Raw genomic sequence first — 26,461 nt, forward strand, 5'->3', positions numbered from 1 at the left:
ACCGGAAAACTCGGCAACCACCGGATTGTTGTTCTCCCATAAAGGGCTGGCCCAGGCCAAGGCCTTGTCCGAGAGCAGCGAGATCAAGAAGCCCACCCTTGATCTCTCAGTAGGAAAGGCATGTGGCAGCAACTCGAAGTAAATGCCCACCTGGTTAAGGAAACCTCGGCACTGAGTTGGCTCTCCCCCAAAGCGCTGTGGAAGGGGGGCAGAACCGGTCATACCCTGAAACACCACAGGCGCAGCAACAGGTGTCAGGGTAGACTCTGGCGCAACAACCGGAGCGGCAGTAGGAGCGGGCCCAGGAGCGACAACCGACCCATCGGCAACGGAAGCTAAATGAGCCGTGCGTTCAAGCAGGGTTTGCAACGCCACAGCGAACCGACCCAACAGGTGATCCTGCTGATCAAGTCTGGCAACCAGCGTAGGTAGCGAGGGTGGCCCTGTACCGTCAGAATTCATGGCTTGGTCCTAATGTCATGGAACCATGAACCAGACGTACAACAAGAGATAAGTGGAAAATAAGAAGGTTTTATTGAAGAGCAAGCCGTAAGCAAAGTCCGAACGGATGGCTAAACCGAAGCAGGGTCTTGCGGAGACAGAGGTCAGGAACCAGAAGGGTAGTCAGACGAAGCCAGGAACAGGAACCAACGGGGTAGTCAGACGAAGCCGGAATCAGGAACCAACGGGGTAGTCAGACGAAGCCGGAATCAGGAACCAACGGGGTAGTCAGACGAGGCCGGAATCAGGAACCAACGGGGTAGTCAGACGAGGCCAGGATCAGAAACCAGAAGCAGCAGCAGTCTTGGAAGCATGTGAACACAGGAGGACCAAGCAAGGAACTGAAGCCACAGACCTCCTATATATATGAGCTGGGCATCCAGCTCCTCCCAGTGGGAAGGAGGAGCCACAGGGTGGGAGGCTACAAGAAAACCCAGAAACCAAGATGGCCGCCAGCACATGTCAAACGAAGGGAACAGCAAGGAGGTAAGACCATGACAGGTGCTCACATGTAATGTTTTGGAGGGTCAGCTCACCAGCAGGCCCTCAACCATAAAATTTTGAGGGTCAGCTCAACAGCAGGCCCTCACCTTCAATCTTTTAGAGGGCTAGCTCACCTGCAGGCCCTCACATATAATGTTATGGAGGGTCAGCTTACAAGCAGGCCCTCAACCATAATGTTTAACAGGGTCAGCTCACCAGCAGGCTCTCACCTACAATCTTTTAGGTCAGCTCAACTGCAGGCCCTTGCATGTATTGTTTTAGAGGGTCATCTCACCAGCAGGCCCTCACCTACAATCTTTCAAAAGGTCAGCTCACCTTCGGGCCCTCGCATATATTGTTTTAGAGGGTCAGCTCACCAGCAGGCCCTCACCTACAACCTTTTAGAGGGCCAGCTCACCTGCGTGCCCTCACATGTAATATTTTGGATGGTCAGCTCACAAGCAGGCCCTCAACCATAATGTTTTACAGGGTCAGCTTACCAGCAGGCCCTCACCTACAATCTTTTAGACGGCCAGCTCACCTGCAGGCCCTCACATATCATGTTTTAGAGGGTCAGCTAAACAGCAGGCCCTAAACCATAATTTTCTAGAGGGTCGGCTCAACAGCAGGCCCTAAACCATAATGTTTTACATGGTCATCTCACCAGCAAGCCCTCACCTACAATCTTTTAGAGGGTCAGTTCACCTGCAGGCCCTTGCATGTTAAGTTTTAGAGGGTCATCTCACCAGCAGGCCCTCACCTACAGTATTTTAGAGGGCCAGCTCACCTGCAAGCCATTGCATGTAATATTTTAGAGGGTCAGCTCACCAGCAGTCCCTCAACCATAATGTTTTACAGGGTCAGCTCACGAGCAGGCCCTCACCTACAATCTTTTAGAGGGTCAGCTCACCTGCAGGCCCTCGCATATAATGTTTTAGAGGGTCCGCTTACCTGCACGCCCTTGCATATAATGTTTTACAGGGTCATCTAACAAGCAGGTCCTCATCTACAATCTTTTAGAGGGTCAGCTCACCTGTAGGCCCTTGCATATAGTGTTTCACAGCTTTAGCTCAACAGCAGGCCCTCACCTACAATATTTTAGATGGCCAGCTCACCTGCAGGCCCTCGCATATAATGTTTTAGAGGGTCAGCTCACCAGCAGGCCCTCTCCTACAATCTTTTAGAGGGTCAGCTCACCTACATGCACTTGCATATAATGTTTTACAGTGTCAGCTCACCAGCGGGCCCTCACCTACAATCTTTTAGAGGCCCAGATCACCCCCAGACCCTTTCATATAATGTTTTGGAGGGTCAGCTCACAAGCAGGCCCTCAACCATAATGTTTTGGAGGGTCAGCTCACCTACATGCACTTGCATATAATGTTTTACAGGGTCAGCTCACCAGCAGACAATCACCTACAATCTTTTAGAGTGTCAGCTCACCTGCAGGCCCAGCATATAAAGTTTTAGAGGGTCAGCTCACCAGCAGGCCCTCACCTACAATCTTTTAGAGTGTCAGCTCACCTGCAGGCCCTTGCATGTAGTGTTTTATAGGGTCAGCTCACTAGCAGGTCCTCACCTACAATCTTTTAGAGGGTCAGCTCACCAGCAGGCCCTGGCATATAATGTTTTAGAGGGTCATCTCACCAGCAGGCCCTCACCTACAGTATTTTAGAGGGCCAGCTCACCTGCAAGCCATTGCATGTAATGTTTTACAGGGTCAGCTCACGAGCAGGCCCTCACCTACAATCTTTTAGAGGGTCAGTTCACCTGCAGGCTCTCGCATATAATGTTTTAGAGGGTCCGCTTACCTGCACGCCCTTGTATATAATGTTTTACAGGGTCAGCTAACAAGCAGGTCCTCACCTACAATCTTTTAGAGGGTCAGCTCACCTGTAGGCCCTGGCATATAGTGTTTCACAGCTTCAGCTCAACAGCAGGCCCTCACCTACAATCTTTTAGAAGGCCAGCTCACCTGCAGGCCCTCGCATATAATGGTTTAGAGGGTCAGCTCACCAGCAGGCCTTCACCTACGACCTTTTAGAGGACCAGCTTTCCTGCAGGCCCTCGCATATAATGTTTTATAGGACCAGCTCACCTGAAGGCCCTCGCATATAATGTTTTAGATGGTCTGCTCACCAGTAGGCCCTCATCTACAATCTTTTAGAGTGTCAGCTCACCTGCAGGCCCTTGCATATAAAGATTTAGAGGGTCAGCTCACCAGCAGGCCCTCAACCATAATGTTTTACAGGGTCAGCTTAACAGCAGGCAATCACCTACAATCTTTTAGAGTGTCAGCTCACCTGCAGGCCCTTGCATGCAGTGTTTTAGAGGGTCAGCTCACTAGCAGGTCCTCACCTACAATCTTTTAGAGGGTCAGTTCACCTGCAGGCCCTTGCATATAATGTTTTAGAGGGTCAGCTCACCAGCAGGCCCTCACCTACGACCTTTTAGAGGGCCAGCTCTCCTGCAGACCCTCGCATATAAAGTTTTATAGGACCAGCTCACCTGTAAGCCCTCGCATGTAATGTTTTAGAGGTCAGCAAACCAGCAGGTCCTCACCTACAGTCTTTTAGAGGGTCAGCTTACCAGCAGGCCCTCACCTACAATCTTTTAGATGGTCAGATCACCTGCAGGCCCTTGCATATAATGTTTAGAGGGTCAGCTCACCAGCAGGCCCTAATCTACAATTTTTTAGAGGGCCAGCTCACCCCCACACCCTTTCATATAATGTTTTGGAGGGTCAGCTAACAAGCAGGCTCTCAACCATAATGTTTTACAGGGTCAGCTCACCAGAAAGCCCTCACCTACAATCTTTTAGAGTGTCAGCTCACCTGCAGGCCCTTGCATATAATGTTTTAGAGGGTCAGCTCAATAGCAGGCACTCGCCTACAATCTTTTAATGGGTCAGCTCACCTGCAGGCCCTTGCATATCATGTTTTAGAGGATCAGTTCACCAGCAGGCCCTCACCTACAATCTTTTAGAGGGCCAGATCACCCCCAAACCCTTTGAAATAATGTTTTGGAGGGTCAGCTCACAAGCAGGCCCTCAACCATAATGTTTTACAGGGTCAGCTCACCAGAAAGCAATCACCTACAATCTTTTAGAGTTGAGGTAGGGAGGAAAAAGAGAGGGTTAATCCTGTACTCCTAAAATAGGAGATATGGGATGAACACACAGGGCGCCAGAGGTAAAGGACACGGTGGAGTGGGGGAAAAAAAAAATTTGTAGTAAAGTATAGATTCTACTAAACCGGAGATAGAAGTCCAACAAGCAGGGCAGCCTAGGTGATGAACTATCTGCAGGAAAGCAGTATAGTAAAACAGGAGAGAGATAAAAAGAAAGAAATCACCAAATGGCGCCTACCTCTAATAAAATGTAGTAGATGCTACAGTGCAAAATATCCCAAAATAAGGGAACAAAAGTATACAAGCTGTTATATATATTAGTTAAAAGCCCCTATGGGGTCACAAGGAGCAGCTAGTATATAATCAGTAAAATACATAAAAATATAGAATAAAAGGAGAAATAACACCAAAACTCACTTCACCAGGGAGGGGTGTAGAGGGATAAAGCTCAAGACACCCAATACAACCACCTCCCTTGCCTGGTTCGTACATAGAGTAGTTGGAAAATACGGCAGTCCACACCAGGGGTCTTCAGGTATAATCCCTTTAATAGGTAAATAAATCAGGTAGGCTCAACGCGTTTCGGGGATATATAAACCCCTTCCTCAGGAGCAGAGTAAGTAATAGGCTTATACCGAATCTTTTAGAGTGTCAGCTCACCTGCAGGCCCTTGCATTTAATGTTATAGAGGGTCAGCTCACAAGCAGGTCCTTACCTACAATCTTTTAGAGGGTCAGCTCACCTTCAGGCCCTTAGTTATAATGTTTTAGCGGGTCAGCTCACCAGCAGGCCCTCACCTACAACCTTTTAGAGGGCCAGCTCTCCTGCAGGCCCTCGCATATAATGTTTTATAGGACCAGCTCACCTGTAGGCCCTCGCACGTAATGTTTTAGACGGTCAGCTTACCATCAGGCCCTCACCTACAGTCTTTTAGAGGGTCAGTTTACCAGCAGGCCCTCACCTACAATCTTATAGAGAGCCAGCTCACCTGTAGGCCCTCGCATATAATGTTTTAGATGGTCTGCTCACCAGCAGGCCCTCACCTACAATCTTTTAGAGGGTCAGTTCACCTGCAGGCCATTGCATATAATGTTTAAGAGGGTTATCTCACCAGCAGGCCCCCACCTACAATCTTTTAGTGGGTCAGCTCACCTGCAAACACTTGCATATAATGTTTTAGAGGGTCAGCTCACCAGCAGACCCTCAACAGTAATGTTTTAGAGGGTCAGTTTAACAGCAGGCCCTCACCTACAATCTTTTAGAGGGCCAGCTCACCTGCAGGCCCTTGCATATAATGTTTTGGAGGGTCATCTCACCATCAGGCGCTCAACCATAATATTTTACAGGGTCAGCTCACCTGAAGGCCCTCACCTACAATTTTTTAGAGGGTCAGCTCACCTGCAGGCCCTTGCATATATTGTTTTAGAGGGTCAGATCACCAGCAGGCCCTTACGTACAATCTTTTAGAGGGCCAGCTCACCTTCATGTCCTTGCATGTAATGTTTTGGAGGGTAATCTCACAAGCAGGCCCTCAACCATAATGTTTTACAGGGTTAGCTCAACAGCAGGTCCTGACCTACAATCTTTTAGAGGGTCAGCTCACCTGCAGGCCCTCGCATATAATGGTTTAGAGGGTCAGCTCACCAGCAGGCCCTCTCCTACAATCTTTTAGAGGGTCTGCTCACCTGCATGCCCTTGCATATAATGTTTTAGAGGGTCAGCTCACTGGCAGGCCCTCACCTACAATCTTTTAGTGGGACCGCTCACCCCCAGACCCTTTCATGTAATGTTTTGGAGGGTCAGCTAACAAGCCCTCAACCATATTGTTTTACAGGGTCAGCTCACCAGAAAGCCCTTACGTACAATCTTTTAGAGCTCACCTGCAGGCCCTTGCATATACTGTTTTAGAGGGTCAGCTCAATAGCAGGCCCTCACCTACAATCGTTTAGAGGGTCAGCTCACCTGTAGGCCCTTGCATGTAATGTTTTAGAGGGTCAGCTCACTAGCAGGTCCTCACCTACAATCTTTTAGAGGGTCAGCTCAACTGCAGGCCCTTGCATATAATGTTTTAAAGGGTCAGCTCACCAGCAGGCCTTCACCTACAATCTTTTAGAGAGCAAGCTCACCAGCAGGCCCTTGCATATAATGTTTTGGAGGGTCATCTCACCATCATGCCCTCAACCATAATGTTTTACAGGGTCAGCTCACCAGTAGGCCCTCACCTACAATCTTTTAGAGGGTTAGCTCACCTGCAGGCCCTTGAATATAATGTTTTAGAGGGTCAGCTCACCAACAGGTCCTCACCTACAACCTCTTAGAGGGTCAGCTCACCTGCATTCCCTTGCATATAGTGTTTCAGAGTGTCAGCTCACCAGCAGGCCCTCACCTACAATCTTTTAGAAGGCCAGCTCACCTGCAGGCCCTCGCATATAATGTTTTAGAGGGTCAGCTCACTAACAGGTCCTCACCTACAACCTCTTAGAGGGTCAGCTCACCTGCACGCCCTTGCATATAATGTTTTAGAGGGTCAGCTCACCAGCAGGCCCTCACCTACAATCTTTTAGAGGGCCAGCTCACCCCCAGACCCTTTCATATAATATTTTGGAGGGTCAGCTCACAAGCAGGCCCTCAACCATATTGTTTTACAGGGTCAGCTCACCAGAAAGCCCTCACCTACAATCTTTTAGAAGGCCAGCTCACCTGCAGGCCCTCGCATATAATGTTTTAGAGGGTCAGCTCACCAACAGGCCCTCACCTACAACCTCTTAGAGGGTCAGCTCACCTGCAGGCCCTTGCATATAATGTTTTAGAGGGTCAGCTCACTAGCAGGCCCTCACCTACAATCTTTTAGAGGGTCAGCTCACCTGCAGGCCCTTGCATATCATGTTTTAGAGGGTCAGCTCACATGCAGGCCCTCACCTACAACCATTTAGAGGGCCAGCTCTCCTGTAGGCCCTCTCGTATAATATTTTATAGGACCAACTCACCTGTAGGCCCTCGCATGTAATATTTTAGAGGGTCTACTCACCAGCAGACCCTCATCTATAGTCTTTTAGAGGGTCAGCTTGCCAGCAGGCCCTCACCTACAATCTTTTAGAGAGCCAGCTCACCTGAAAGCACTCGCATATAATGTTTTAGATGGTCTGCTCACCAGCAGGCCCTCACCTACAATCTTTTAGAGGGTCAGTTCACCTGCAGGGCCTTGCATATTATGTTTTAGAGATTCAGCTCACCAGTAGGCCCTCACCTACAATATTTTAGGGGGTCAGCTCACCTGCAAACCCTTACATATAATGTTTTAGAGGGTCAGCTCACAAGCAGACACTCAAAAGTAATGTTTTAGAAGGTCAGCTCAACAGCAGGCCCTCACCTACAATCTTTTAGAGGGCCAGCTCACCTGCAGGCCCTTGCATATAATGTTTTGGAGGGTCATCTCACCATCAGGCCCTCAACCATAATGTTTTACAGGGTAAGCTCACCAGTAGGCCCTCACCTACAATCTTTTATAGGAGCAGCTCACCCGCAGGCCCTTGCATATATTGGTTTAGAGGGTCAGATCACCAGCAGGCCCTCACGTACAATCTTTTAGAGGGCCAGCTCACCTGCATGTCCTTGCATGTAATGTTTTGGAGGGTAATCTCACAAGCAGGCCCTCAACCATAATGTTTTACAGGGTTAGCTCACCAGCAGATCCTTACCTACAATGTTTTAGAGGGTCAGCTCACCTGCATGCCCTTTCATATAGTGTTTCAGAGCGTCAGCTCACCAGCAGGCCCTCACCTACAATCTTTTAGAAGGCCAGCTCACCTGCAGGCCCTAGCATATAATGTTTTAGAGGGTCAGCTTATCAGTAGGCCCTCTCCTTCAATCTTTTAGAGGGTCAGCTTACCTGCATGCCCGTGCATATAATGTTTTAGAGGGTCAGCTCACCAGCAGGCCCTCACCTACAATCTTTTAGAGGGCAAGCTCACCCCAGACCCTTTCATATAATGTTTTGAAGGGTCAGCTAGCAAGCAGGCCCTCAACCATAATGTTTTACAGGGTCAGCTCACCAGAAAGCCCTCAGCTACAATCTTTTAGAGTGTCAGCTCACCTGCAGGCCCTTGCATATAATGTTTTAGAGGGTCAGCTCACTAGCAGGTCCTCACCTACAAACTTTTAGCGGGTCAGCTCACCTGTAGGCCCTTGCATATAATGTTTTAGAGGGTCAGCTCACCAGCATGCCCTCACCTACAATCTTTTAGAAAGCCAGCTCACCTGCAGGCCCTTGCATATAATGTTTTGGAGGGTCATCTCACCATCATACCCTCAACCATAATGTTTTACAGTGTCAGCTCACCAGTAGGCCCTCACCTACAAACTTTTAGAGGGTCAGCTCACCTGCAGGCCCTTGCATATATTGTTTTAGAGGGTCAGCTCACCAGCAGGCCCTCACCTACAATATTTTAGAGGGCCAGCTTACCCCCAGACCCTTTCATATAATGTTTTGGTGGGTCAGCTCACAAGCAGGCCCTCAACCATAATGTTCTTTTTTCAGGCTCAGCTCACCAGCAAGCCCTCACCTACAATCTTTTAGAATGTCAGCTCACCTGCAGGCCCTTGCATATAATTTTTTAGAGGGTCAGATCACTATCTGGTCCTCACCTACAATCTTTTAGAGGGCCAGCTCTACTGCAGGCCCTCGCATATAATATTTTACAGGGCCAGCTCATCTGTAGGCCCTCGCATGTAATGTTTTAGAGTTTCAGCTCACCAGCAAGCCCTCACCTACAATCTTTTAGAGGGTCAGCTCACCAGCAGGCCCTCACCTACAATCTTTTGGAGAGCCTGCTCACCTCAAGGCTTTCACATATAATGTTTTAGAGGGTCAGCTCACCATCAGGCCCTCAACCATAATGTTTTACAGGGTCAGCTCACCAGCATTCCCTTACCTTCAATCTTTTAGAGGACCAGCTCACCTGCAGGTACTCGCATGTAATGTTTTGGAGGTTAAGCTAACAAGCAGGCCCTCAACCATAATGTTTTACAATGTCAGCTCACCAGCAGGACCTCACCTACAATCTTTTAGAGGGTAAGCTCACCTGCAGGCCCTTGTTGTAATGTTTTTTTGAGGGTCAGCTCACCAGCAGATCCTCACCTACAATCTTTTATAGGGTCAGTTTACCTGTATTTTTCAATGGTGTATGATGCCCTCCTTTATGTGTAATAAAGGGTGTATTGTAGTGCCGGTTCCTTGTAATATTTGGCAGACCTTTTACTTAGTGCATAGGCTTTATGAGTGTAGGAGTCCCACTACCTGAACAATTGTACCACAATGTGAAGGAGGCCCTCCATTATGTGATATACAGGTTGTATTGGAGTGCCTCTTCCTTGTAATTTTTGGCAGCACTTGCACTTTATATACAAGTAAATATATAGGGAAGAATATTTCCTAACAATTTTTCCTCCGTCTAAAATCGATTTTATCTTTGGTTTTGTGCGTATTATTGTCAGTCTGTAAAAGTGGCGTACTACTCGGACAACATCTTTCCCAGCAGCGACCTGGGAGTCCAAGATGCATCCAAGCATCCTCCCCATGCTATTCCTGAACCATTTTGGTGGTGTTTCCATCAATTTCTGACCTTTTTTTATGAACCAGACACCCTCCCCTCTTCAGAGCAGGGGGTGCCTGTTTAATGCTCGGCTTCTCCCATTGATTTCCATTGTGCTCGGGTGCTTGGTAGAACACCCGAGCATCCTGAGGTGTTCCACCCAAGCACCCGAACACCCGATCACTTTTGTGCTCGATCTACTTATTGTCTGTTCAGGAGGAAGTGTACTAATGGTAACAATGAGGTGCCAGGGCATTCTTATACAAGAGGCTTAGGGTAATATCCACAGCATACCTGACACTATTATCCATCATTAGGCCACTCTGATCCTGGATCCAGGGAGTTATTCTGATTGCCTGATTGGAGTCAGGAAGGAATTTTTTCCCCCCAAAATAGGAAAATTGTCTTTTACCTCATTGGGTTTTATTTCCCTTCCTCTGGATAAATTTGCAGGCTGAACTGGATGGATGTCTTTTTTCAGCCTTACAAACAACATTACTATGTGTTACTACAAACAACATTACTATGTGTTACTACAAACAACATTACTATGTGTTACTATGTAGTGAATACATTACGCTCCTATATCTGCAGGTATAAAGTATCATTCCTTGATGTGGTATAAAATTATCTATGAAATATGTTATTTTCTTTTTGCTTCCAGCTGTACAGGGTTCATTTCCTGTAAGCTTTCATGTCGACGCAGATCTGTCTCCAGTGTTCTGTCAACTAGTTTTCATACTGCTGCCAAATGGAGAAATGATTGCAAACTTTGAACAATACCGTATTCCCTTATGTGCAAATGAAAAGGTATGTAGATGTAAAAAAAATTTAGATTTTTAAACTAAACATGCCAAAATCAGAATTATTGAAACATGCAAAGAAAAAAACAACGACCCATATTTTGCAAAGGATTCCAGTCAAGTTCATGTCCTTCGACGTGAATAGAAATGCAATCCCACTGGTTGAACATAATCTATTTATAACATATCTATTTATTCCAGGATATTCATTACTACTCTGGATTATGTTTATAAGTGTAATGTCTAGAGATGAGCGAACCGAATGGAATTCGATCCGAATTTCAGGATAAATACGATTCGCCTCAAAGCCGAATTTCCTCGTGCTTCTTGTCAGTGAATCGATTTAACCTGAAATAGAATAAAAAAACTTTAAAAATCAAACTTACCCCCTCCATTTGCTCGCGACGGGCCGACAGCTTCCATCTTGCTTGAAGATCTCGGACGAAATCCCGTGCGGCGTAAGATTACGTCACCGCGCCAGCCGGCATAATGATGTGATCTCGCTCCGCACGGGCTTTCGGACGAGCTCTTCAAGCAAGTCGCTAGCAAATAGATGCGGTAAGTTAAAATACATTTTTTTTATTCTTAATTTTACACACAGATGCCGCAATCATGTATTAACGCGGCATCTGAGGGGTACAATGATGGTAGCGGCGCTATCGCCGCTTCCTGTCATTGCATCTGCTACTTACAAAAAATATATATTTTTGGGGGAAATTCGGCAAATCAGTTGAATCAAATTTTCAAGAAATTCTCTTATCTCTAGTAATGTCCCCTGTGAAATAATTTACATGCAACATTTGGCTATGCTACTTCAGCTATCTACAGTACAAAAAGCACAGTACAATAAAATTCCAAAAATGAGAATAAGTCATCAATATTTTACTCCTGGAAAAACCCTTTAAATTATATTCTAAATGTATCCATAAGTCCCCAAATCACTCGGTGAAGACTAAAAAAAGTGTCCTTTTGGCCTCCGATGAATTGGTATGCATCAAACTCTGCTTTCCTATACAGTGCATCACCAGAAAATATACCACACTGTATACTATTTTTAAGATTGTGTTTGTCCAGTGGCTGACATTTGTCACTGTATGGCAGGTAACGTCTACTTGGGGGAATACTCCTGACTTATAGCACAATGAACTATAAATGTACTTATAGTATGATGCACCTTTGTCCTCTATCATACAGGTACAACTTAAGTTCTCCGAAGAACAGGTCCGTCCTGGTGCAAGTGTAAATCTGGAAGTCTCAGCCAACGCTGGAGCCTACTGCGCTATACGTTCTGTGGATAAAGGATATTTACTTCAGAAGCCTCATGACAGGTCACTGCTATCAGATTTTGTAAGTTTTACTCCATTTGTACATTATAATGTTCGCAAGAACTTTTTGGAGCAAAATAATCACAGTTATAACAGAGGTGATTAAGTATTATATGTAGCAAAGAAAAAGGGGGTCAGTCAAGCAAATCGCCATGGCTAGAAACACACACGAAAAAAAAAAAGCCAACAGCAAGGCGATCTCTATGAAACAGGAACCTAAAGGCAGAGTGGACCCAGCATGCATGTGGAACCTGCATCCCCTGTATTTTATGGTGGCCAGGTTCCCTTCTTATAGAGATCGCCTTGACACCAGCAGATGGGTACAAATAATTTTGTACAAAATGTATTTGCCAAGAATCTCAAATTTATAAAATAAGTGTAGCATTAGCACCAGAATATTCTCTACAGTTATGGCATTATTTTGGCACACTTTATTTGTGTTTTCAGAGTGCTGGTGCATTGTTTTTTGTATTTTTTTGGGGGTCTAATTATTATATGTATTCACACCAAGTAACAAGCAAGAATCTTTTTGGTATAACTCATCTTCTTACCAAAATAGTTAAAAGGGTTTTCCAAGATTTTTATCCTAATAGGTGGGGGTCAGTCACCCAGGATTTCCACCTATCAGCTGTTTGAGAAGGTACCGGTGCTCCTGCGAGCACATCTACGTACATTGTATATCTGCTGTGCTTGGTATTGCAGCTCAGCTCCATTCACTTCTATGGGGCTGAGCTGCACCTAGTCCATGTGACCGATAAACATGTTGTTACTGGCCTAGGAAAAGCTGAAGGAAAGACGCGGTGCTGCCTTCTCAAACAGCTGATTGGTGGGGATCCCAGGTAGAGATGAGTGAAGTTATCAAAAATGTGATTCTGCTGCTTTGCCGCATTTCACAAAGAAATTTGCATCCTGACAAATTACTTTGTCACGAAGTGCATTTCTTTGTATGTAGCCGTAGCAATGACGGGGAACGGCAATCATACAGCCCCTTGTCATTGAACCTTTCAGATGCTGCTTTCATCGCTGATCAAGGCATCTGAGATTAACATTGAGTCAGGGGTTAATCCTTGAAATAAAAATACTCACCTTATCCCTTTGATCACGAAGAGGCCACCACGGCCATCTTTATTGAAATCTCGCGCGTTGCTTAAAGAATAACTGTCACATTTAGACCCTAATTTCAATTTTCATATATGTAGTTACTAATAACATGATATTCCAGAATTAGTTACTATTAGACTGACTTACCCCATATTTAATAAGATTCAGCCCTTAGCAACCAGTCTGCATAAAACTGCAATTTCACTATTCAGTTAAGATGGCCTCCACTGCCCTCACACTGAGGCTAATCCCGCCTGCCCTCACTACCCACAATGCATTGAGCTCCTCACATGCACTAGCCAGTAACAATAGCCCCCCAAAAGTGTCAGTAACCAGAGCCTTCCCCCCTAAAGGGTTAATCTCCTGCAGCACAAAGGGGTCCTCTTACCACATGTTGCTTTCATTTATACACTGAGCAGACGGCAGATCTCCCTTCCCTGGTCTGCGCTGCTTCGGCTCTGCATTGTCCCAGTCTGCTGAGTGAGGGAGCATCTGCCAAGCGCAGGGACAGGGAGAAGTGCACACAGCCCAGGCACTGTTATCAGCTGCTGGGGAGGACCTGGCTGTAATCATTTACTTACAGTCCCTGGATGTCTGTAATCTGACCTTGCACGCTGCGTGCTTCTGCGTCCTCCGTCCTTCAACAGATAGACGGACCCTGCATAGCAACCCTATTTTAAGCACAGGTAAAAGCAGGCAGTACATGGAACAAAAATGTGGAATTAAGGGGTAATTGAATACACAGTGAAAAGTTGAAATAGGGCCACCAAGGTGATATTAATCACCACAATCCAATACTCCCAAAAAAAAATATATAAGACAGCTATCCTTTAATGACATGTCATACGTGAGTATGATGAGATGAGTATGTATTTTTTTTTTTTACTTCCATTTCAGGGAAAATTGATATGTCACCATGAAGCACAAGGAAATTCGACTTCACAGTGAATCAAATTTTTCCTGAAATTCACTTTATTAACTTTGATTCGCTCAACTCTATTCCCGGGTGTCGGAATCCCACCTATCAGATACTGATGACCTGTCCTGAGGAAAGGTCATCAGTATTAAAGTATCAGAAAACCCCTTTAAAGATTAAAAAGTGATATTCCCATTTGATAAACCCCTTTTTTTCATAGTAACTCTAAGAGCAGGACCCCCCCCCCCCCCCCCCCCTCTCTATAATGCAGAGGCCTTATAGGTCCACTTAAATAGAGTTGCTCCTGTTCTGGCAGACTCAATGTGACCACTGTGGGTAAGAGGAACCAGACACAAAATGATAAATTTTTATTCAGGGCTACAACACCTCTAAGAAGTTGTTCCCAGATGAGACAACCACATTAAAGGGGTTATGCCATGACTGATGAAAATCAGACATCAAATGCAGATGTAACAAGCACCAAAATCAATGTGTTAGTGAGCCATCCTGACAGTGTAACTCAATACCAACCTTAAAGGGATTGTCCAAGTTCAGAGCTTAACCCTCAGGCAGCCCCTCTGAGCTGAATCGCATTGGACAAGGGAATTTTCTTGAGATCCAGTGACACACTGTGCTCTTCATGGGTAAGCTAGGCGGAGGCTTCCGCCTAGCAGTGAGCCCGGTGATGTCACTGGCACTAATGGGCAGGCTTTAGTGACGTCACCGGCAACACTGCTAGGTGGAAGCCTCCGCCTAGCGGTGTAAATAATTTAAGCAAACAGTCCTTGCCCTGCGCAACACAGCCCAGGGCATGGGAGAACATCAAAGTTTGAAATGGTGGCAGTTTAACTGAGCACATTCGACCAGCTCAGTGAGAAGTACGAAAAAATAAGAAAAAGAACAAACAGCAGGTGGCGCTGTGCAGATGCATTCTATTGAAAAGCTCAATGGCTATACAAAATTTTTAATTACAGTATGTGCTGGTTTGAACAATGTAGAAGGTGTTTCATGACACAACCCCTTTAAGTTGAACATTACAGTTCATTACTCTGAAAAAGAACTAGTTATATTGATACATGAACCCCCCCACAAAGTAACCATAACTTTACTGTAGTAGAACCTGATTTATCATGTTTCTTAGGGCATTAAAATAATTTTAAAGTGCAATTGAAGAGGTTTTTAATAGAACAGTGTCATCCAATTACAGATTTCAAATGTTCACGTTTGCAAAAAGACAATTAGGGAGCATTTGGGGCATTATGTATACTAAGGGCACTGCAGGGGTTGGGATTAGACAAATGTCTGATTTTCATTTTTCACATCAATGGCATAATCCCTTTAAATTACATTTTGTGTTGAATTTGGAGAGACTTGTTCTATTAGTTGTGTTGAGCTATTTAATTATTTTTGTGTTTGACTGATTTTTTTGTTGAAAGCTTGTACATTTTTTCTAATAGACTTATTTGGCAATGGAGGTTTCATCATTTCTTTTGCAGCTATATGTCATTGTAACAATTGTACTGAGGAAATGTTTATCATGTGTGAAATTACACAGCACAAACCAGTTGTCATTCTGGTCTTGCTTGCAGATCAAAATTTCAGACTTAGGCTACGTTATGTACACAGTAAGAAACTTAGCAGAGGATCCTGTGAGCAACCAATGCCCAGAGAATGAGACCGCTCTTGATACTATGTTCATGATGGCTTTCCAATTTGATCCATACTCACTATTTATGGTAAGGCAAAGTGTATCTAATAGAACATCAGATTTTAATAACTACATTTGTACTGTAAATCTAGCATTGTGTAGTTAATTTAAAGTGCATGGGCTATTTAAATGCTTTCTCCAAGGCAGATGTTCTAAAAACATCTTTGCAATTTCAATTTTAAGTAGACATGAGCTAGTTTGATGCTAAGCAAATTGAATTTGTCATAAATTTCCAAAAAATTCAGCTAAATCTGAATCTATTGCAAATTAAATTTGATTCTGAGAAATCAGACTCCACAGTTTGGTCGAACCTGCTGTGGTGGTCATACTTACCTGATGCCCATCAATGGGTTCTGGCTCTCTCAGTCCAGGTCCGCAGGTCTCCCTGTGTCAACATCCGATTTGACATGAATCATGTGACTGCTCCAGCCAATCATTGGCCACAGCGCTGACGTATCACTTATGCAGCACGTGACCAGTCACTCTACTGCCACTGACACGGAGACCTGGGACCAGCCAAATCAAATTTACAGAAGCTCGAACTTCTCTAGTGTTAATTCTGCTGACATCTGTGTAGGGTTGTATGTTATAAATGAATACCACAATGCAGTCCTGAATCAGTCACAAAAGAGATAAAAACAGCACTCAAAAACTCTGTGGGCTTATAATAGGTGCATTGGAATTCCATTGTCCATTGTAATTTTGGTAAGAAAAATAGTTTTGCACGTTACACTGTTCTTCCTGTTCAAATGTAATGAAATTTGATGGAGCATCCAATGCAGATATCAATTAAACATTGAAGTGATTGGTCCATGAACAGTTTTTGTCATCTATCCACCAATCCAATGCACATGATCAGTGATAAATACATAACCACTGAGATTTCAACTGCTGGGATTCCAATAAGTCACAAGAATGGGGGCCCTATACTCCAATTTGAATGAAGAAGGGGTCATGCACACCTAGTAGTGCTCCACTTATGTTTATAGAACTGACAGGAATAGCAAAAAACAGCATTGGACCATTGTGTGAATATGTTCCCTCTGCTCTATTATTAGGGTGGGGGTACCATCTCTTCTTAGGAAGAGAGAGCACCTTAATCAGCGTGAGGAGACTTAAAAGGCCATACATGCTCCTCTGGAATTCTGGAAGGAAAGGGATGCAAATGAGCTCTTAACAAGTTCTGCCTCTAATGCCACCAGATGAAAGGCAGCTATCCTATAAGTCAATGTTCAGCTTTTTAACTAAGCTTTGAGATATGACTTGGATATTAAATAAGCCAGCACCTCATCGGCAGACAGCTGTTTCAGGGTGATTGCCCATCATCAGTGCAGAGCAGAAAGTACTGGCTTAACTGGGTGAGAGGCCTGCCAGGGTTAGGGGGGTACTATCTCTCCTTAGGGAGGGAACACCTTAATCAGCGTGAGGAGACTTATAGGCCATACATGCTCCTCTGGAATTCTGGGAGGAAAGGGATGCAAATAAGCTCTTAACAAGCTCTGCCTCTGATGCCACCAGATGTAAGGCAGCGATCCTATAAGTCAATGTTCAGCTCTTTAACTAAGCTTTGAGATATGACTTGGATATTAAATAAGCCAGCACCTCATCGGCAGACAGCTGTTTCAGGGTGATTGCCCATCATCAGTGCAGAGCAGAAAGTACTGGCTTAACTGGGTGAGAGGCCTGCCAGGGTTAGGGGGGTACTATCTCTCCTTAGGGAGGGAACACCTTAATCAGCGTGAGGAGACTTATAGGCCATACATGCTCCTCTGGAATTCTGGGAGGAAAGGGATGCAAATAAGCTCTTAACAAGCTCTGCCTCTGATGCCACCAGATGTAAGGCAGCGATCCTATAAGTCAATGTTCAGCTCTTTAATTAAGCCTTGAGACATGACTTGGATATTAAATAAGCCAGCACTTCATCTGCAGACAGCTGTTTTTGGGGCGGGGGGGGGATTGCCCCTCATCTGTGCAATGCAGAGAGTAGAGGGTACCCCCTAACCCTGACAGGCCTCTCAGCCAGTACTCTCTGCTCTGCACTGATGAGGGGCAATCATTTTTCTGGCAAAAAGATGGTATTTATTCTGGAAACCCATTTTTTAGAATGCTGAATGGAAATGTGAACCTAGCCTTAAATCGATCAGGTTTTTTTTTTGGAGTAAAAATGTGATCAGTTTAACTGATACTGAAAAAAAACATGGTGTGAAACAGCCCTTGTTAACTACTTCCCATCCAAATACCAGGGGCATTAATTAAAATTTGTGTAAGGGCTTATGTGTATGACCATATGATAATGACTCATTTACTTCCGCAGCCCTATTCAGCTTATATTTTGTTTCCTGAACCAAGTATAGCATTAAAATAAGCACAAATGAGAGTCAGTCATCATGTTGTAAGACAGCTAGAGAATGGTCTGTGATCACTCATGCCAAAATTGTGCCCCCAGCTAAGCCTCATCAACAACTGGGAGTGAATCTCAGCAGCGAAACTCGCGTCACAGTTTGTGAGGCATTGTACTAAAATATTCAACATCAGACACTGACCTCAAAAATTCTAGACCAAATACCCTAAGCAACAGGGTAAATTATGATTAACCAATGGACGACCAGTCATTTTAATAATATCTGTAAAGCAGTTGTATTTAGACATTATATGGAACTGATCTAAGGCCAATATATGATGGGAATATTAAAATAGTGCATACTTGAGAACATTATAGTTACAGTATATATGTCAAAGAATACTTGGGGGAATTTATCATAAGAGAAATATTTTAATTTTATTTTTTTTGCTTGAGCCTGAATTGACGAAATGTGTGCTCTGTTTATGAAACATCTTGTGATATTTGACAAATTTGGTGTATCTTAAATGGGCCATACAATGTACAGTATGTGTATGGAAGTGCTTCTATATAAATAACATTAGCATTACAATACTTTTCTTTTTCTCTCTTCTAGCATAGCGGCCTAAAAACTTTTACAAACACTAAGTTCAAGAGTCCACCGATTTGTGTGGAAAATCAGTTTTCTGCCCGCAGTGGAACCAAACTGAAAAAACCTGGTGATAAAGGTATGTACACAACTAATCAGTGTAATTACAGGATATTAACAATGAGAAAATGACATGTATTGGGCTCATGCATGTATTTGGTCCGCATCCGAGACACATTTTGTGCGTGTCAGATGCTTATCCATTCACTTCACTTCACAACAAAAATATAGAACATGTCCTATTCTTGTCCGCAAAATACAGGGCCAGCTATTCCATTCCAAAAGTTATGGAATACATACAGACGGTTTCCGTTTTTTGCTGATTTGCAATGTGCCTGACCTCTTAAAGTCATATTTTTTGTTTTGTTTTTGCTAATGTGTAGGGACAGAGATAGGGAACATTTTTTTATATGTTTTATTTAGGGAACTAGTTTTTTTTATAGTACATCACACGGATCTTTTCAGAGAGCGTTTCTATCAGCTCAGTGCTGCACTAGGAAGACGGGCTGGGCTGGAAGCTGCTGAGCATCTGCCTTCATTGCTCCCTCAGTAGTGGGGACAATACAGTCATAACTATAAATGAAATATATTCTTCTCCTGTATTCCCAGCTCGCTTAGCCAACCGCCAGAAGATACTGGCAATGCAGAGAGGCAAGGTGAAGCTATTTCACTGTATCAGGCTCTGCTCCCCCTGCAACTGACAATGCTCCTGCTCTTTTGTTGATAGGGCCAGACAGTGTAGACCAGGGATGCTCAACCTGCAGCCCTTCAGCTGTTGCAAAATTGCAACTCCCAGCATGCCCTAATAGCTGTAGGCTGTCCAGGTATGCTGGGAGTTGTAGTTTTTCAATAGCTGGAGGGCTGCATGTTGGGCATCCCTGGTGTAGATGATCTCATGCCTGGCCTTGTCAATCAAAGTGCAGTGGGCATGGCTGTTTCACAGATAGCAGAGCCTCTAGGAGAAACAGCAACACCCCATTGCTCCTAGAGGCTCATTTGCATATATTAAAACATTTTTCTCAGCAATACGGGTACATATGAACATGGAACCAACACAGATGCCTTCAGCTGCCAGGTGCACATGTAACAGGTCAGTCAGCTTCATAGGTACAAACCTGCTGACAGTTGCACTTTAAAATTAATCTGTCATTATGATTCTGGACTAATATCTGCAGTAATACATAACTGGTATTGCACATAAGGAATAAAAGTCCACATTTTTAATTGTCCTACTTCCCCTTATTTCTCCAATGTCAGCACTCAAAGCTGCACTAAAAATACAGTTTGGACTGTGCCATGCCAACATAATGGAGAAGACTCCTGTGCACATGCACAAGAGTCCTTACAATGTATTTCAGTACAGCTTTAAACCCTGACAACAGGAAAACAGGGGGAAGTAGGGAAATAAAAAAAAGCAAACTTGACTTACTGCAATACTGCTAATTTATTACTGCAGACAATAGTCCAAGTTCCCAGTGACAGATTCCCTTTAAGCCTCCAAATTAATTCAGACCCTAGACTTTAAACCCTGAATTCATTTAGAACCCTGGACCAGACCTGCAAAATTAATTCAAAGGCCAGACTTAGACCACCAAAATTGCTTAGTCACCCAGTCAGATCTACAGTTTAATTCAGACCCATATTCAGCTCCCCAAAATAGCAGAGAATCAGGCTTCACGTCACCCAAAAGCTGGAACAGTCCATTGTCATATATTTAGGCCCCGGCACCCAGACAGAGGAGAGAGGTCCCATAACAGAGATTCAGGCTTCATGTCATAGCAGAGAATCAGGCTTCACGTCACCCAACACTGGAACAGTCCATTGTCATATATTTAGGCCCCGGCACCCAGACAGAGGAGAGAGGTCCCATAACAGAGATTCAGGCTTCATGTCATAGCAGAGAATCAGTCTGCATGTCATAGCAGAGAATCAGGCTTCACGTCACCCAACACTGGAACAGGCCACTGTCAGATATTTTTAGGCCCCGGCACCCAGACAGAGGAGAGGTTCATTCAACTTTGGGTTGCCTCGCAATATAATGGTAAAATGAAAATAAAAATAGGATTGAATGAGGAAGTGCCCTGGAGTACAATAATATATGGTTAAGGGGAGGTAGTTAATGTCTAATCTGCACAAGGGATGGACAGGTCCTGTTGGATCCATGCCTGGTTCATTTTTATGAACGTCAGCTTGTCCACATTGGCTGTAGACAGGCGGCTGCGTTTGTCTGTAATGACGCCCCCTGCCGTGCTGAATACACGTTCAGACAAAACGCTGGCCGCCGGGCAGGCCAGCACCTCCAAGGCATAAAAGGCTAGCTCTGGCCACGTGGACAATTTGGAGACCCAGAAGTTGAATGGGGCCGAACCATCAGTCAGTACGTGGAGGGGTGTGCACATGTACTGTTCCACCATGTTAGTGAAATGTTGCCTCCTGCTAACACGTTCCGTATCAGGTGGTGGTGCAGTTAGCTGTGGCGTGTTGACAAAACTTTTCCACATCTCTGCCATGCTAACCCTGCCCTCAGAGGAGCTGTCCGTGACACAGCTGTGTTGGCGACCTCTTGCTCCTACTCTGCCTTCGCCTTGGGCTTCCACTTGTTCCCCTGTGACATTTGGGAATGCTCTCAGTAGCGCGTCTACCAATGTGCGCTTGTACTCGCGCATCTTCCTTTCACGCTCCAGTGCAGGAAGTAAGGTGGGCACATTGTATTTGTATCGGGGATCCAGCAGGGTGGCAACCCAGTAGTCCGCACACGTTAAAATGTGGGCAACTCTGCTGTTGTTGCGCAGGCACTGCAGCATGTAGTCGCTCATGTGTGCCAGGCTGCCCAGAGGTAAGGACAAGCTGTCCTCTGTGGGAGGCGTATCGTTATCGTCCTGCGTTTCCCCCCAGCCACGCACCAGTGATGGGCCCGAGCTGCGTTGGGTGCCACCCCGCTGTGAACATGCTTCATCCTCATCCTCCTCCACCTCCTCCTCATCCTCGTCCTCCTCGTCCTCCAGTAGTGGGCCCTGGCTGGCCACATATGTACCTGGCCTCTGCTGTTGCAAAAAACCTCCCTCTGAGTCACTTCTAAGAGACTGGCCTGAAAGTGCTAAAAATGACCCCTCTTCCTCCTCCTCCTCCTCCTGGGCCACCTCCTCTTCCATCATTGCCCTAAGTGTTTTCTCAAGGAGACATAGAAGTGGTATTGTAACGCTGATAACGGCATCATCGCCACTCGCCATGTTGGTGGAGTACTCGAAACAGCGCAACAGGGCACACAGGTCTCGCATGGAGGCCCAGTCATTGGTGGTGAAGTGGTGCCGTTCCGCAGTGCGACTGACCCGTGCGTGCTGCAGCGGAAACTCCACTATGGCCTGCTGCTGCTCGCACAGTCTGTCCAGCATGTGCAAGGTGGAGTTCCACATGGTGGGCACGTCGCATATGAGGCGGTGAGCGGGAAGGCCGAAGTTACGCTGTAGCGCAGACAGGCGAGCAGCGGCAGGATGTGAACGCCGGAAGCGCGAACAGACGGCCCGCACTTTATGCAGCAGCTCTGACATGTCGGGGTAGTTGTGAATGAACTTCTGCACCACCAAATTCAGCACATGCGCCAGGCAAGGGATGTGCGTCAAACCGGCTAGTCCCAGAGCTGCAACGAGATTTCGTCCATTATCGCACACCACCAGGCCGGGCTTGAGGCTCACCGGCAGCAACCACTCGTCGGTCTGTTTTTCTATACCCTGCCACAACTCCTGTGCGGTGTGGGGCCTGTCCCCCAAACATATGAGTTTCAGAATGGCCTGCTGACATTTACCCCGTGCTGTGCTGAAGTTGGTGGTGAAGGTGTGTGGCTGACTGGATGAGCAGGTGGAAGAAGAGGAGGAGGAAGCCGAGTAGGAGGAGGAGGCAACAGGAGGCAAAGAATGTTGCCCTGCGATCCTTGGCGGCGGAAGGACGTTCGCCAAACAGCTCTCCTCCTGGGGCCCAGCCACCACTACATTTACCCAGTGTGCAGTTAGGGAGATATAGCGTTATAAAGTTATTGAGAATGACCCTATCCGCACCTTCAATCTAATATACCCTTTTATGGATAGATTTAAAGTAGGCCTGATACAGCAGAAACCACTGATTTAGGGAATTGCTAAGTTGGAAATTGTATTGCAACCCAGAACAAAAACTGTGCTTTGACGGACACTAAATAACTTGACCAGCTACAGCAATAACCACAGATTTAGCTGAATATAAATTTGAGGCCTATTATTTAGGCGCTGGGTGACATGTATAGGTTTACGGACAGAATTAGACTTGGAAATGCACAGTAGCGTGTGTGTGAAGTTATTGAGAATGACCCTATCCGCACCTTCAATCTAATATACCCTTTTATGGATAGATTTAAAGTAGGCCTGATACAGCAGAAACCACTGATTTAGGGAATTGCTAAGTTGGGAATTGTATTTCAACCCAGAACAAAAATATATCCTTTGCCAGACAGCAGACAGTATTACAATTGGCTGGCCACAGCTGAAACACCAGATTTAGGGTACTGCTATTTTGGCAATTGTATTTCACCCCTCAATAAAATAGCAATCACAGCCAAGCCCCTGATGTAGGATATAGCAAAAAAATAACCACACTATTGATGGTTAAATGGTGGCAGCTTGTGGCAGCTTGTGCTGGCGCACCACAAGACACAAAATGGCCGCCGATCACCCCAGAAAAAAGTGACTGAAAAACGCTCTGGGCAGCCTAAAAACAGTGAGCAATTAAATAGCAGCAGTTCAATGATCCAGAGCTGTAGATCGATCACCGAATTAAGTGTTTTTGAGGAGTTAATCACTGCCTAATCTCGCCCTAACAGTCGCCGCTGCAACCTCTCCCTATACTGATCAGAGCAGAGTGACGTGCGGCGCTACGTGACTCCAGCTTAAATAGAGGCTGGGTCACATGCTGCACTGGCCAATCACAGCCATGCCAATAGTAGGCATGGCTGTGACGGCCTCTTGGGGCAAGTAGTATGACGCTTGTTGATTGGCTGCTTTGCAGCCTTTCAAAAAGCGCCAAGAAAGCAACGAACACCGAACCCGGACTTTTACGAAAATGTTCGGGTTCGGGTCCATGTCACGGACATCCCAAAATTCGGTACGAACCCGAACTATACAGTTCGGGTTCGCTCATCCCTACTTATAACCCATATGCAGACTAAAATTCATAAAGATCCTAGACTCAGAGCTCCAAAATGAATTCAGACCACGCTCAATCCAGCAAAACTAATTCAAACCCGAGATTCAGACCCTCACAACTAACATTGCCAAATTTTAAACAGTTTCCATATTGAGACCTCCCAAAATTAACTGAAACCCCAGACTCAGGTCCCTAAATTTAAAGGGGTTGTCTCACCTCATAAAATGGCTCCCAGAATGCCCAACTTGTCAATAGAAGCCACTTCCTAATATGTTATTTAACCAAATTTCCAACATTTGGCTGTTTTCTCAATTCTTCAACCCCTTTATTTATTGATCGTTGTCAGGGTTTACAGCCACTGCCGCAATCTACTGTAGCTGCGGTGGCCACACTTGCTCACTGCCAGACATAGTTCCGTCCTCCATAGTGGCCGGGATAGTGGGAGTGCACATAGGCACACCAACTCTTGTCCTGGCCAACTCACATCACCCATCACCACTGGTATTCTGTGTAGAACTGCTTCCAGAGGAGCATGTGCAGTGACCAGGAACAGGTTCGCTGACGCCACATTTAGTGCAGTGGCTGGGTCAGGTGGATAATATATCCTGAATTTGTCGTGACGCCAATTGCAGTGTGCACAGGGTACTATCCCAGGGCCCTTTCAAGGTGCACGTCCCAGATTAGGAATGCCAGAGTGGTGTAATGGCCTATAACGTCTCTATAGTTTGGTGGTAGTTGTGTCACGGTGTCTCCTACCTGGGTACAGCCGAACTCCTGGCTCCTGGCTCACTTGCAATAAATTTGAGTGTAGTGATAGTAGGAGTAATAGAGGAATTTTGCAGAAGAAATGATGTCCAGACCTCTAGATGAAGTTCAAACATTTCTTGAATTGAAATAACTTGCATCCAAGCGGTATACAGCTTTGGTCTCTTGGTCCCAGGGCTGGCCTTAGGTGTTCAGGCGCCCTGTACGAGCTAATCTTGTGGCGCCGTATCCCCCCCCCCCCCCCCCCCCCGGTTCACCTAAACATACACAAAGAGGAAAACAATCTTTGTAACAAATTGTGTGATCGCGCCACCTTCGCCGGCCTCTGATAGGCTGCCGGCCTAAAGTCTCAGACCCCCAAAATTAATTCAGATCCTAGACTCAAACCCCAAACAATAATTGAAACCCCATTTTCAGCCAATTTATTCAGACCCAGAATGAAATAGCCCAAAATGAATAAAGATCCCTAGACTCAGATTCCGACAAATTAATCTAAACCACAGAATCCCAAATGAAATTCAAAACAAGATTTGGTAGGATATCACTCACCAGCTATAATTTTGCTTCCTGGTGACCCCTTCCTCTTCTGCCACTGCTTAGCATAGCTTAGCATTAGCACGCTGCCACTGGCAGATGGCAGATGGCAGTGGCACTGGTCCTTTAAAATAGTAGTGATGAGCGGCATAGGCAATAGAGTTGAGCGAACACCTGGATGTTCGGGTTCGAGAAGTTCGGCCGAACATCCCGGAAATGTTCGGGTTCGGGATCCGAACCCGATCCGAACTTCGTCCCGAACCCGAACCCCATTGAAGTCAATGGGGACCCGAACTTTTCGGCACTAAAAAGGCTGTAAAACAGCCCAGGAAAGAGCTAGAGGGCTGCAAAAGGCAGCAACATGTAGGTAAATCCCCTGCAAACAAATGTGGATAGGGAAATGAATTAAAATAAAAATTAAATAAATAAAAATTAACCAAAATCAATTGGAGAGAGGTTCCATAGCAGAGAATCTGGCTTCCCGTCACCCACCACTGGAACAGTCCATTCTCAGATATTTAGGCCCCGGCACCCAGGCAGAGGAGAGAGGTCCCGTAACAGAGAATCTGTCTTCATGTCAGCAGAGAATTAGTCTGCATGTCATAGCAGAGAATGAGGCTTCACGTCAGCCACCACTGCAACAGTCCATTGGCATATATTTAGGCCCAGCACCCAGGCAGAGGAGGGAGGTCCCGTAACAGAGAATCTGTCTTCATGTCAGCAGAGAATTAGTCTGCATGTCATAGCAGAGAATGAGGCTTCACGTCAGCCACCACTGCAACAGTCCATTGGCATATATTTAGGCCCAGCACACACACAGGCAGAGGAGAGAGGTCCCGTAACAGAGAATCTGGCTTCATGTCAGCAGAGAATCAGTCTGCATGTCATAGCAGAGAATGAGGCTTCACGTCAGCCACCACTGCAACAGTCCATTGGCATATATTTAGGCCCAGCACACACACAGGCAGAGGAGAGAGGTCCCGTAACAGAGGATCTGGCTTCATGTCAGCAGAGAATCAGTCTGCATGTCATAGCAGAGAATCAGGCTTCACGTCAGCCACCACTGCAACAGTCCATTGTCATAAATTTAGGCCCAGCACCCAGGCAGAGGAGAGAGGTCCCGTAACAGACAATCTGGCTTCATGTCAGCAGAGAATTAGTCTGCATGTCATAGCAGAGAATGAGGCTTCACGTCAGCCACCACTGCAACAGTCCATTGGCATATATTTAGGCCTAGCACACAGGCAGAGGAGAGAGGTCCCGTAACAGACAATCTGGCTTCATGTCAGCAGAGAATCAGTCTGCATGTCATAGCAGAGAATGAGGCTTCACGTCACCCACCACTGCAACAGTCCATTGGCATATATTTAGGCCTAGCACACAGGCAGAGCAGAGAGGTCCCGTAACAGACAATCTGGCTTCATGACAGCAGAGAATCAGTCTGCA

General features: G+C 45.7%; 1 protein-coding gene across 1 annotated transcript in view; it reads left to right on the plus strand.

The window, feature by feature from the left end:
- Positions 1–26,461, plus strand: part of LOC122939843 (alpha-2-macroglobulin-like) — a 138,827-nt gene that overhangs the window by 65,257 nt on the left and 47,109 nt on the right. The window contains exons 14-17 of the mRNA XM_044296034.1: positions 10,369–10,514; positions 11,702–11,854; positions 15,439–15,585; positions 18,515–18,626. Of these exons, the coding sequence (XP_044151969.1) occupies positions 10,369–10,514; positions 11,702–11,854; positions 15,439–15,585; positions 18,515–18,626 (558 nt within the window). The remainder of the gene's footprint in view (positions 1–10,368; positions 10,515–11,701; positions 11,855–15,438; positions 15,586–18,514; positions 18,627–26,461) is intronic.

This window comes from Bufo gargarizans, chromosome 6 (assembly GCF_014858855.1).
Source record: "Bufo gargarizans isolate SCDJY-AF-19 chromosome 6, ASM1485885v1, whole genome shotgun sequence".
Classification (NCBI taxonomy): Eukaryota; Metazoa; Chordata; class Amphibia; order Anura; family Bufonidae; genus Bufo; species Bufo gargarizans.